Source organism: Monodon monoceros, unplaced genomic scaffold, assembly GCF_005190385.1.
Source record: "Monodon monoceros isolate NGI ecotype Baffin Bay Population unplaced genomic scaffold, NGI_Narwhal_1 Super_Scaffold_8, whole genome shotgun sequence".
NCBI classification, from domain to species: domain Eukaryota; kingdom Metazoa; phylum Chordata; class Mammalia; order Artiodactyla; family Monodontidae; genus Monodon; species Monodon monoceros.
In genome coordinates, this window is record NW_021703785.1 from 63,183,477 (window position 1) to 63,197,550 (window position 14,074).

The 14,074-nt window shown below is 43.7% G+C and overlaps 1 protein-coding gene across 1 annotated transcript; it reads right to left on the minus strand.

The window, feature by feature from the left end:
• Window positions 1-204: 204 nt before the first annotated feature.
• On the minus strand, window positions 205-8,906 carry CCNA1 (cyclin A1). The gene is made up of 8 exons (XM_029210227.1): window positions 8,715-8,906; window positions 5,596-5,842; window positions 5,285-5,409; window positions 4,400-4,623; window positions 2,876-3,080; window positions 1,801-1,914; window positions 775-908; window positions 205-467 (listed from the first exon to the last, which is right to left on the minus strand). The coding sequence occupies exons 1-8, from the start codon at window positions 8,877-8,879 to the stop codon at window positions 416-418; spliced, it is 1,266 nt and encodes a 421-aa protein (XP_029066060.1). The 5' UTR covers window positions 8,880-8,906; the 3' UTR covers window positions 205-415.
• Window positions 8,907-14,074: the final 5,168 nt, after the last annotated feature.

Here is a 14,074-nt window from a genome sequence, read left to right on the forward strand (position 1 = left end):
AGGAAGGAAAGAGTCTCAGAGTAGCTATTTTACCACACATGAAAGTCTCTGGATTCCTCAGAACACTTCATCCTAATAGCATGCCAGATTTATAAAACCAACACAGAAGCGTTCTTGAAATAAAGATGACATTTGTAATACTCTCAACTAAAATCCCAGGCAGGTGTGTCAGCCATGGTAATCAGTAAATAAGCCTAACACGTGGTCAGAAGGCAAGTTGTTTATTCTTTAGGAAGTTTAGACTATATTACAAGCTACCAATGTCTAAAAGAACCTCAATACATTTACATTCTAAAAAATATGTCATCTATATCATAGCAACACTAGTTTGACCCAACCTGCAGAAACCTATAAAAATCAAGACCAATTCTGTTGATCTCGAGATTAAGTTCTGAAAGCGCTTCGGTTCTGAAACTTATCGTAGAGGAAGGACTGCGGGTGGTTCCACGAGAGACACGTGCATGTACCTGAAATAAGACCCAAAGCAAGTTCAGCACAAGCCAAGGACTTTGGTTTCATAAAATCTCATGTGGGCCACAGAAAACTTTCTAGTAGTTTTAACAGAAAGGAAGGAGCTGGCTGACTAGATGTACTACAACGCTGACAAGTTATAAATCTAGGCCCCTCCAAACTGATTTTCTTGATTTGACATGAAACCTTACTCTTCCATCCTCGCACCAGATATGCAATTTGTTGTATTTTTAATTCTGAAGTTACTATCACTCGTTAAAGCTTTAAATAGTGAGCCCAGGTAAGAGAATCTCAGGAGCTTACTTTGAAGCCTTGTACTTCTCCCTAATTGCTTGCTGAGGTCGGTGGGGAATACCCAGGCACACTTTATGCAGCTCACTCAGGCAAGGCACAATTTCACGTAATGAATAGCCTGTAAACGTAGCAAGGGTTTCTGGCTAATCAAAACAAAAGACAAAAGAAGAAAATTGCATCATACAGCTTTATAAGATATCAGAAATCTGAAGATAAAACGGTGAAATAAAGGAGATTAATCACTTAGTAAGTATCCATGTTCATCTCAAAAGAAACTGTAATCCTCAGAGACTTTAGAAATAAGATATTAGGAAAAACAGAATTCTACATTTGCTCACATTGTACAATTATAATGCTCACTTTGGGGACAGTTTATTCTCTCATGAGCAGGATTTTTTACTGGCCTCTAAAGGGCCTCTACTTACCTGTACACTCTATTTAAATAGAATATGAATGAGTCTTAGCCAAATTCAGAATAAAAACTAAGAATTCTAGAAAAATAAAAGTAGATGCCCCACTCTTGTAGCACAAAGTGAGCCTTCAGAACCAAATCTTAGGGGCCCATCTCTAATCTTGCCAACTGTCACAAGCCAAGAAGCAATGCTAACTGCCCTGTTCCTTTGAAAGCCTGATACAACCTCTGACCATCCTAACTGGACCCAGGTTATTTTACACAGAGGGGAAAAGTCAACATCTTTTGCCTTGAAGTGGTCAATGCTTATACTACAACAGCCCTCCTTGCATAAAGGTGGGTGTTGAGGTTTCCACACCTGCTTCCATTCAATGAGCTTGCCACCACCATCCCCTTGACTTCCTGCAACCTCTGCTCCCCAGTGAGCTAAGCCACTGAGTCCAAGCCATGAAGACTGACCTGCAGTACTCAGCGGCACATTGTAGTCTGCTGGCAAGGCAACCAGTTTCTTATTAAACTAACTCTCCTTCACAAGAGGCCAGCCCATTCTAAGCCTCCAGAGTTACTGAGCAGACTTTAGATAGGCCTTGAGGTTCATCTAGAAAGAAGCAACGAGCACTTACCCAGAAGTACCTGTTCACAGTATAGTTTGCCAGGCAGTAAGCAGCTGCAGCGATCAGTGAAGGAAGGTATTTCAAGAACGGGTCAGCTTCAAGGAGACTCAGCTCTGCTACATACTAAGCACAAGAGGGAAAATCTCATTGGAATTAGGAATTTGACTAAGGTTACAAGCAAACCTAGAAATGTCAAGGGGACAAACTGTGTCATCTTTGTTCAGTGTGCATCTAGTGATGAGTGCAGAAATAGATGCTCAAAATTATCCACTGGGTTAATAATTGCTATGCCTGTCCATAACCAGAGTAACATTTATGTTGTAATAAATTTCAAGTCAATTTCAAAATGGATAGGCAAGTATTTGGCCTAACCATACAGTATACGTGATGGGTTACTTATACTATAGGAGTGCAGGTTTATGCTGGTCAAGTAGCATTGCTCTGGCCACTGGAGCGGACTAAAGCCTTCAGCCAAAGGCAAAAATATGTCCATGTTAAAGCTATTAATTTATCAGGCAAATACATGCAGTTCATAGGCTAGAACAGTACCAGTGGGAACTTATCAAATTAAAAGAAACATATTGGGAAATTTATAGAGACACCCTTATTACTCTTTGCATGGCATATAAATACCAGATATATTAGATCATTATGGACGGAAACCAAGTTTTCCAAACCAATACTTCAGTGCCTTCAACTAAAGTTTAGAACTCCAAATGACCAAATAGTGCTTCATTACTTAACAAGTTAGGATTAGATTAGAGCCAAATAGAGCCATATTTATCTTGTTCCCATTCTGTAAACCTAAGAGGTATTGCTTGTATGTGGTCTGTATATAACAAGAGAACAGTTTCCAAGCTTAAATTTTTTCTAAGACCTGGGTGATTAGACAACCCGTGTCTGCCAAACACGATTAATAGCAATGTCTCGTAAGCAGAAGTCATGTTCTTAGAATTAGTTCTCTTCCAGTTGCCAAAAAGCTTTTCTGGGCCCAAGGCAAAGAACTGAAAAGGAAGGAAGAACTGAAGGAGGCTGCTTTTTTTATCCATTTGGCACTGAAGTTCTTGGAAGTCATGTGGCCTACCTTGGCCAGGTTCTCAGTCCTGACACACACCCCTTGCCTCCTTAAGTACTGAAGGAGAAACTGGTTGGTGGTTGGCACTGTCAGGTCAAAAGCCAGGACCTTCAGGAGCAGGTGTTCCATTCTCAGCAGTTGTTGTTTTGTGTAGGTATCATCAGTTATAAAGACAAACTCATCTACTCCAGGTGGATATATTTCTTCATATTTCCTACAAAAGGGAAAGAGTTTGGGGAAGTAAAGCTTCGACCCTGTGCTCTCCCTCTTGTGCTGTCACAACCATGCCTGTCACGTGGCCCTTGCAGACTTAAATATCACTTACAAATCACGAAATCGTACAGGTGTGAAAAGAGGAGGAGCTTGTTTCCAGAACAAGAACATGAGTATGACAAGGATATGTTGTACTTACTGCTACGAGATAGTAAAGAAACAATTTCCAACCGGGAGTTTTAGGTTTTGGCTTCTGATATGCTGAAAGATTCTGAATGACAGACATGTGGGTGAATTCCTCTTAATTCTATAGACTTCAAATCATCTTTTGTTTTTGTTTTTGCGGTACGTGGGCCTCTCACTGTTGTGGCCTCTCCCGTTGCAGAGCACAGGCTCTGGACGCGCAGGCTCAGCGGCCATGGCTCACGGGCCCAGCCGCTCCGCGGCATGTGGGATCTTCCCGGACTGGGGCATGAACCCGTGTCCCCTGCATCGGCAGGCGGACTCTCAACCACTGCACCACCAGGGAAGCCCCAAATCATCTTTTGGAAAAGAATGTTATGTTGAACACAATGGTAGGAAAAAACTCCTTTGGTCTTGAGTTTTTTGAAAGATCATGTTCAGTTTTCTCTATTGAATTAGCAAAAGATGCTATGTATCCAAGAGATAGATAATGATACAATTTCACAGTTATCGATTCTTTGGTTTTGTTTCTCCTTTCTGTAGGGAAATGTTTGCAATATTTTAGGCATTAATAAATATTATATCTGAGACCAGAAGAATAGAAAGAAAACTACCATTCACTAGCAGGTCACTTATTTAAAAGAATATTAGCCACAATGTAGCCCTTTTCTACACAATTAGATATTGTTATGAATGATTGATAGTAACAGGAACCAGCTAAAATAGCTTATTCACTATAACCAAATAAACTGTGTTATTATGAGTCACTTGCTAGATCATGAAGAGAAGGCTTTTATGTAACCAAAATCTCTTATAATAGGACATTTACTCATACTAGAATACAGCCAAAAGACTACACCACAAAATAGTTAAATTGGATCCTGAATTTGAGCTGATGGCTGCCTTAGTCATGATATTGAACTTCTTGTTAAAAGGATCTTAAACATCCAAATGGAAGAGTGAACATATGGTAAGACTCAGATTCTCAGTAAACACTGTAAAAATGATGACATTCTATCAAAGGAGGCATGAATAAGTTTTACTTATCAAGCACCGCATTTCTCCAATAAATGGGAACGGAAATCAAGTGTTTTGACAGGCTGAAGTTTCACATTATTTGAGCTGAAGAACACTTACGAAGCCAGGAGAAGAGCTGCTGTTCCTACAAGCTGCAGTTTCCCTCTCAGAACAGACATGCAGGAAAGAAACCTGTCCAGGAAGTTGACGGCCAGGTAGAGAGTCTCTGCCCGAAGCTTATATTCTTCTCCCACCTCAACCAGCCAGTCCACCAGAATCGTTCGCATGCCTTCTGTGATGTCTGGTTGTTTCCTCATGTAGTGCACTTTGGGCATGTGTCTTATCTGTTTGGGGAAAGAGTTTTGATATTCAAATAGTTGCTATGTTAGAAAGATTACACCACAGAACAGTTGCTATTTTTAAAAATCTCATGAGCAAAGGTTAGCAGGAAACTCAGTCAAGAGCCAGATAAATCTTTACCATGATATGGAAGAAAGTGAGAAATTCTGGTTCTGTAATGCAATTAGTTAACAGATGACTTAAAGGAGGGGAAAAATGGCAATAATCATTATCCCCAAGAGTGAAATACTTAACATACAAACCCTTTTTTTTTTGGCGGTACGCGGGCCTCTCACTGCTGTGGCCTCTCCCGTTGCGGAGCACAGGCTCCGAGTGCGCAGGCTCAGCAGCCATGGCTCACGGGCCCAGCCGCTCCGCGGCACATGGGATCCTCCCGGACCGGGGCACGAACCCGCGTCCCCTGCATCAGCAGGTGGACTCTCAACCACTGCGCCACCAGGGAAGCCCCATACAAACCCTTTGAGTCAAAGAGAAAGTGTCCAAATAACTGCTACTCACCTCACAACTATTATTTTTCATAAACGTTCTCATGTTTAGATGTCACAAGAATGCCATTCACTCATGGTTATGGCCAAGAGTGTATAGCTATCTTAATATGAAGTGCTTGGGGTGCTGGAAATTGAAGGAGAAGTTGGGAAAACTCACTTCAGCTTCTCTAAGGTATTGATGAATTTCTTCAGCATATTCAGTCACATTTATCACATCTGTACCAAAATCTGATGCATCTTCAGACTGGGAGTAGAGAGATGAATCTACCAGCATAGGGGAAACTGCAGGGGGTTCAACAGTATCAGGTAAGAACATTTAATTTAAAAACTAGTTCCATCCACTAAACCCCTACAGGCAGTTGTGAAAATAGTTACTACTCAGGGTGTTCTCTTGCTAGTTATAGGCTACTAAATGCTGCAGACGATTACAAAGACAGGGTACCATCAGCCACAGATGAGTCCCATTACCTCTGTTAAAATCCAGCAGGAAGTGAAGGTCTGACTTGAGTGTTCTGGTGTCTACTTCATAGGCATCCTCAAATGCCATCCCCTCTCGCCCTGTGCAGTTGTCTCTGTCCCCTTGCTCAGGCTCGTCCACGTACATGTCAAATCCTTGCTTGGCTGGCCCCTGAACCCCGCTGGCAGACAGCGCTTTCTTTCCAGCTGGAGGGAAGACATTTTCTGACCCAGAGAAACACCTGAGTGCTGTGATCCCCTAGAAAAGGGTTAAGTTTCTTGTTAGAGGCCACCCCGTAGCCATCATAGGTGCTAAGAACCCATGTGACTCAAACCAGCAGGCTGGAAAGATGAGAGGAATCTTAAATTGAAATATCTATGTCTGCAATTGAATTTCAGAAAATGAAGCTTCCCAAGGATGACTTTGCCCTTATCTTCGTCTACATTTGACATTTGGGAAAGGAGCTACCTAAAATTTGTCATCTTCCTCATGTATTTATCAAAGGGAACTCAAGATTATAGAAAAAAAGAAAAACTATAGCTCTCCTCCAAAGTGAACTAGGTACCACATGTGGATGGAAAATTGTAAATCAGTTTTTGTGCTTGTAGCATGACAGGCTTTTATACCAACCCAGCAAGGTTCTTGACACATAGTTACTGAGTTCCTATTGTCCTCCTTAAATAGTTAACTTTTAGTCAACAGGCTCCCGTAAAGGTCCCATTTAAACCTAGTTACTTAGAAACATGATGATTTTAGAAATGCATACTATGCATAAATTCTCCTATAAGATGTAGAACCTTATTATATGACATAATGAGAATAATAAATGAGGTTCTGGACATTTTTTAAATACAGCCAATAGTATTTTCTCAGCAAATTAGATGTGGGGTGGAAGAAAAAGAAGGGTCAAGGATGACAAAGGTTTTGGGGTTGAATAACAGGAAGGATGGATATTCCATTTACTGAGATGAGGAAGACTCTGGGAAGAGCAGTCTGGGGCCAGGGTTGGTGTTTGGTTTCGCCTAAGTTTGAGATGCCTACTGCATGATCCAAGTGGAGACATCAAGTAGGCAGCTCACCATGTGAGCCTGCAACATAGCTGAGAGGTCCAGACTGGAGATAGAAGAAGGAGTCATCAACAGATAGATGGTATTTAATGCCAGGAGACTTGAAGAGATTGCTAAGGGAGTGCGTGCAGATTGAGATCAAATACTAAGCCCTGGCACACTCTAGCTTTTAGATATTGGATGAGGAAGAACCAAGATATTGAGGAGGTGTGGCCAGTGAGCTAGGTGGGAAACCAGGAGAGAGCCGTGTTTTCTAGGCTGAGAGAGAAGAAACTATTTCAAGGAATAAAGAGTGATCAATAGTGTCAAATGCCACCAATCAGTCCAGTAAGGAAAGGATTAAGAATTGAGTCAAAGACAACAAGAGAAGAATTTGAGACAGAGTATTCATTCAACAAACACTTGCATGCTACCCTGGCCAGGCACTATTCTAAACACTGGGAATACAGCACAAAACCTGATGTGCAAAATCCTCATCCTGATGGAGTTTACAGTAGGCAAACTCTCAAGAAACACTGCCGTGAATGGGACAGTTGCTGCCAAGAGCTTTGTAGCTGAAAGGTTTTTAAGACTGAAAAAAAAAAATCACAATATATTTGCATGCTTCTGGGTTTGACCCAGTAGAGAAAAGAAAACTGAGAAAGAAGAGCTGATGGAATGATATCCTTGAAGAGGCAAGAGGGCATCAGGTGTGCTGCACACATGGGGGTTCACCTTACATGAGAGCAGGGACACATGGGTCATGAAGCAGGAGGGGGATGGCAGAGTATATGATACATGGGAGCATGTGGAAATTCTCTTCTGGGTGCATCTATATTTCTAGGAAAATAGGATATAAAGTTATTAGCTGAGAGGAAGGATGGAGATAGAGGCTTTGGAGGATAGAGAGAAGGGAAAGTGTAAAATAGACGGTTTCTATAAGAAGGTTGTAGAGGAATAGAACCGGGAAATGTAGAGGTAGTGCCTGGCAACATAGAGGTTAGCTAACGGTTTTGAATTTAAAGTGAGCATAGGAGTAACTACCAATTCATGACAGGTTTTAGACTTCAAGTTTAAAGAAGTAAACATCGCTAAGCAAATTAAGTTTCTTAAAACCACCTTTACTCAGTTTTTTCCAAAGCTTGTAACAGATTACTTTGGGTAATTTTCTCCCATAACTAGATGCCACCAAAACACAGATGCCTTGAACAGTCAGTAGATGAGTCAGTAGATGAGGCTTCTGACCTGGCCTCCATCATGGCTTTTTTTGGGGGGTGGGGGGTTCTTAAACCTCTCAAATTTTCTCACCTATACAATGGAAAGAATACCTGCCCACCTATTCCACTGTACTATTGCCAACTTCATTCCACTATAGATGTGCAGTACAGGCTTAAGGCACAGTTATGAGAAGCTTGTCTAATAACATACTTGAGGAATATTTTTTTTAATTTCAAAATTCATTCTTAAGGATCAAACTCCTCATTTGCATTTTAAGTGTCTGAATTTGTTTACAGTCTGTTAAGGGAGGTACCTATGATCAGTTAGGCACAAGCAACTGATATCAGATGGCCCATGATCCGTTTGCCTAACTGTCCTTTGTCCCGAGGAGAAGCCGACTTTTGAAGCATGCATTTGGAAGTAATCTAGTAGAGCCGATCCAATCCTGATTCTAACACCATCACCAATGAGCTTAACAAAGGTTATCCAGGATGCTTCAGGCACAGCCTAGATCAATCTGAATACCAGTCCAATCTGGAAGATCCCCAGTTCCATAGTTTATTTTGGGGCATTCACATTTCCTTTTAGCCCAGAACTTAACTGACTTTACACATACTTGACCTAAACAGTATGTGTTATTTCCTTGATATTGGCAAAATAACAAAGAAAATTATTCATGTTTCTAGCTGGAAAAGGGACCTGACAATGTGATCTTTAAAAAAAAAAAAAATGTCCCTATAGTCCAGATTCCATGGTTGAATACTCAAGAAGAGTTTGGAGGTAAAATTTCAAGAGAAACCCACCTCCCACCAAGACATGAGAGCCCTTCTCAGCGAGTAGCCTTCCTGGCTCTTCTCAGGCATTACCTGGCCACAGGTCCTCCTGTACTGCCCATTCTCAGTTAGCACCCCTAGTACTGTTCTTTGTGGCGGATCCTGGCCAAGCTGGGCTCTGGTTATCATCTGACAGGCATCAGGACCTCGGGACACTGGAGCCAGCACTACTCCACTCTTGGAGCTGCTGAGATGCATAGCCTCAGTCTCCACAGGCTACTGCTAGCAAGGAAGGAGAAACAGACAAGCTGGTTAGTCAACCTCTTCCACCAGGGGCTCCAAGGATGCAGTGAATCTCCAGAAGAGAGAGCACTGTGACAGATATCTTCCCTGCAATTATTAGGGCTCAAAGGGCCTAAGCCACCGTGCGAGCGATCAAAGCTGCTTTGAACCAAAACAGTGATTTGAATCTCTCCAGGCTTTCTTCCAAGATCTGGTTGACAGCTGGTAGGAGAGAGAGAGACGTCTGACAAACCTCCAAGCCGAGACGCTAAGCCCCACGTTAATTGGGAGTCCAAATCTGCAAGCCCGTGTCTTTCCGGGCTATTATGCTTATTCGTCACCCCACCACCCCCCTGCCTGCAAACAAATGACCCAGGATACATCACTGTGGGAAAGTACGTCCCTTTCCCACAGTGATAAGCAGGGTGCTCTTCCGCGGCCCTCCTCCCACAAGTCAGAAGTCCCCAAAACCTGCTTGGAACCCACAGCGGGCCTCGCTCTTCTCCGTCTTATATCTTTATACATCTGTCTCAAACAATTAGCAAGTGCACACGAAGACTGGGAATGAGGAGCCGCCGAAGGGGGCGGGGCGGAAGGAGACCGAGATGTTAATGGATTCCAGTCAGGGAGCCAGAGTCCCAGCTTTGGTGGCCCAGCGCTCAGAGCTATTTACTTTCAACACCCCCTCCCCGCGTCTGTTAAATCGACCAATCAGCGGAGCTCCTGGGCCTCGCGGGGCCGTTTCCATGCCAACCGCAGGGGGCGTGCGCGCTCTGAGGCCGCATCGCTATGGCGTCCCCTCACCTGGCATGTTCCGGGCGGACGCAGGCGACCCCTGGGCGTTCAGAGCCGGGTGGGACTAACCGGCGACGGGCCCCGGCTCGTCCTACCGGGACGTGCTCTGGCGTGCTTGGGCGTGCCTGGGCGGGCGGTCGCCGTGGGTACCTGCGCCTCTTGTCGCAGATGTCTGGGAGGGAGGAAGGAGGCCCACCCCGCGATGGCCGGGGTTTGGAAGGGACTGTTTCCTTGAACCCGTTCTCCCAACAGCCGCTAACTCCTCCCGCTAACGTCTTTTCCGCGGCCCGCTCCTGAGAACCTTGGCTCGGGAGAGCGACGCAGGGCCCTCGGGGCTGCGCAGGCCACGGCGCCTTAACAGCGCCCGCCTGAGAGCGCGGCTCGCTCACACACCTACACCTCCTCCCAGAGAGAGGCCAAGTAGCAGCGAGTTTGGCACCAGGTTTGCTCCGGGGCCTCTTAATTCGTGGTGGCGGCGTGTCCTCGGTCATTTTGGGTCCTTGCGCAACAGAGGCCGCGCCTGGCTGGCCCGGGTTTGGTGCGTGTAACCCGGCAGGGCGGGAGAGGAGATCTGGAGTTTTAGGGTCACACGTGGTGCTCGCAGTCCCCACGAGAGGTTTTCCCCGACGGGTTCGGCAGCCACAGCGAGAAGCTGGTCCAGGAACGCGGAGATAGTGGCCCAGGAAGAGGAAGGAACGCGGGTGGCAGCAATGGGGCCTGGGACATTGAAGGGGACAGTGGTGAGGCTCGGAACTAGGGGCTGGGCCGGGGGCCTGGCCACGTGGGGAGGGAATCCTTGGGTAGGGGTCCATGGCAAGGTGAGGAGGAAGCAGGGGGCCTAATTTGGGCTAGAGGTGAGGGTAGGGAGAAGGGGCCCTGCGCACTCAGGAAGGGAAGAGAAGTCTTTGGAAACTAGGGAGGCGTGGCACCTGCAGAGGTAACTGGCAAGCCAGGTAGAAGAATCTTTATTTTTTGAAAATATTCGTGTGTGCGTGCGCGCGTGCACACACACATATTACATATGTTACTGCTTTTGTCTCTCTTTATTTTTTTAAACACCCATCCCAAAGTTTCTAAAGCAGACCACTAAAACTATTCAAATGGCCATTTTAAGAACTGGTTAGTTATCACCTTATTTTGAATGGAGATGATTGTTAATCTTACCAAAAATTTTTTCTTAAGTATTTATTAATGTGTTCACCCAGTGAGCTGGGTATGCATTAATTTAATGGGAAAATTGAAGTATTCTACAGAAAGTGAGGATGAAAGTGTTTGTTTGAGTCAGATGTTAAGAGGCAGTTGGGAAGCATCTTGGAAATCAGTGCTGGATGCAGAAGGAGAGCAGAAATGGATTTTGTTTAATATGAAACTAACTTCTATACGTTTATCACCAACTTTCATTGGGAGGCAGCGATCCGATCCCTTTGCACCCTGCAATTCCTATGCCTCTGAATATGAAGGCAACACAGGAGCTCTGGTAACATCTTGATTGTGACAACAGATGTAGGCAAGCACCAAATGCTGGGCTTTGCAAAAAGGTACTGCTCTCTGGTGGAGGAAAAGAGCCTTTCTGCTCCCTTCCCGCCTAGTGCTGCTTTTCGAAGTCTTCTTGGGACCCCTCCTCCACCTGATGACACTGTTGTGATTTCTGGGGACGCTGAAGGCCTCAGGGGTGGGGATCCACTTTGGACTCAGGAACAAGTTTTGCCAAGATCCGGAGATGCTTTGGCAGGACTAGAGTTCGTGCACTCACCGTGACCTGACCCTCTGTACATCCCTTTTGATCTGATTTCCTTGACAAAAGTGACCGAGGGTCTTCCCTGCTGGCGCAGTGGTTGAGAGTCCGCCTGCCAATGCAGGGGACACGGGTTCATGCCCCGGTCTGGGAAGATCCCACATGCCGCGGAGCGGCTAGGCCCGTGAGCCATGGCCGCTGAGCCTGCGCGTCCAGAGCCTGTGCTCCGCGATGGGAAAGGCCACAACAGTAAGAGGCCCACGTACCACAAAAAAAAAAAAAAAAAAAAGTGACCGAGAACCTCATACTCTGCCTTTCTTCCAAAACAAAGGAGCCAGTGCAATGTTTGTTCCTAGAGCCTGTCTTGATCCTCTTTTCTGAGATTGAAGCTCAAGCAAGGAAAGGGTAGCGCTGGCCTCCTGGAGAGGCAGCTCTTTGAAGCTGGGTGTCCTGACTCAAATCTGGTCAGGACCAGAAGAGGAGGCTACTAAGGTGTCTGGAGCCTCTCAGCTGTCTTTAGTCTGAAAAATACCTTTTAAAAAGAAAATAACTCTTAACCAGATGGGACCCTTGGATTATTTCATACCCATTTTCCCCTACCCTCTCTCATGTGAATAGCTGCAGCCTAATCCGGCCTTAATGAATATGAAATATTATTATTATCATTACATGTTACCGTCTTTCTTCTTTCTCCATCCACTTTGTTAAACTTGGCAAAGGGAAGTGATATGTGGCTTATGAGTTTATTGCTGTGCTGCCTTAGAATTCAGTATTAAATCATTGAAGTCCTCAGCTCAGATCTTAAATTGGAGAGTAATTCAGGTGAACTTTTATGTATTTTTTATATGTGCATACATATAAATTCAGATATTTATATAGCTTGTGCAATACTTATGGATTTCCAGAGTTTTTTTAAAAAATTGTCGCTAAATATTTGAACAAGTAATGATTGATGGCATAAAAACAAACTCAACTAATAAATAGGTGCATATGCCTCGGAGCAACTAAGTGCTGGAAGACTTGGCCTTATAATTAGGAAAAATAGGAGCAGAGAGAGTAGAAAGGACTTTCTCACAAATTACGCAGTTTTAGTGAGATTCATAATTATATCAATAATTTTGCTATTAGTGTAACAAAATCAGGATTAGGACTCAAAGTTGAGTAGATTTTCAATGTCTGAATAATTAAACTATGTGTTAATATATTGAGAAGTGAACAATACATTTTATTACAAATACATCTTTAATGTCTACAATATTTGGTATAACTTATATGCTAACATAATTTCTTAGATTAAAAATTTACTTGGTCAGCACTTCCTGCCTGATATTCAGTGCTCGGCTAGTTTTGATGCTAGGATTAATTTCCATGATAAGGATGACAGCTGAATTCTTTACTAGGGATTTTTAAATCCCCAAGTCCTGTTAAAGCTGACTCCTCCCCCCTCCAAACTTCAATTCAAAGACAGTCTTTTCTGTTTGCCGGCAATTACCTGGCAGTTCAGAAGCTGTTATTACTTCTCTTACATTTGCTCATTGTAGCTAGTAATTAACCTTCTGTTCACACATTTCAGTTTTCATTCATTTGTATGAAATCAAGTTGATTTTCAGCATAGGGATGAAAAAGTAGAAGAGCTATTTTTTTTTTAAGGACCTCTGTCCCTTTTAGGGACTTATTTTGCCTGTTCATGGACATGCCTCTGCCGTTCTCAATATACATTTAAATTTAGAACATAACTATGTGGTAAGATGAGGGACAGATGCTGGGGATGGCGGGCGATTTGTGACATTTTAGCCCACTTGACCAAAGGATCCAGTGAGTCCAGTTTGAGAAGCAGCCAAAAAATGTACCTCCTTAGGAAGCTTATATCATTGGGTGGTGCAAAGTGGATCCCTTAATACGTAGCAGGTGAAGTTAGTTTTCATTGAAGTTTGTAAAGTCACTTTCTCTGAATGAAAATAGTTTGAATACATACATGATAGTGACCAAAGTCTACTATTCATTCACTCATTTTACAAATATTTTTTTGAGCATCCATCTTATACCAGGCAGTAGCTGGATATGGGACAATTAAAAAGTATCCATGCTCTCAAGGAGCTTTTTGTTCAGACAAGGAGAAGGTAAATAGATTGTTATATAAGGTGCCGCATAATTAGTGTTTATTTCATCATGGGGTACACAGATGTATGAACAGAGAGCAGTAAGAACTTAGCGAAAAGGAAGAATGCATGTTGCTGTGGAGATTTGGAAGCAGTATCCAGATCTGCTAATAAAGATGATTAGAATAAACAGTTTTTTTGCAGGACAGATGGTATAGTCTACATTTATTCTAGAAAGGGGAAACCCAAAGGACAAGAATTGTCAGCAGTGTTTATTCCCAGTCTCCCAAGGGAAAGCAATAAACTGTGGTGTCTCAAAATACCCCTCCAGACTGTCTGTCCTGGTTCTGGGGCAGACTCCATAGCAACTTTCTCATGAAGAAGTCCACTTCCCAGCAACTTGGGTGAGAGGAAGCTGGTTCTGGTGACTTTAGTAACCATGAGTCGGCCCCCAGTAATGTGCTCCCCTAGAGGTGCACTATTAAAATTAGATACCCATCACTGCAGACTTGAGACCTCTGGCTGTAGCCTCCCCAAAACTC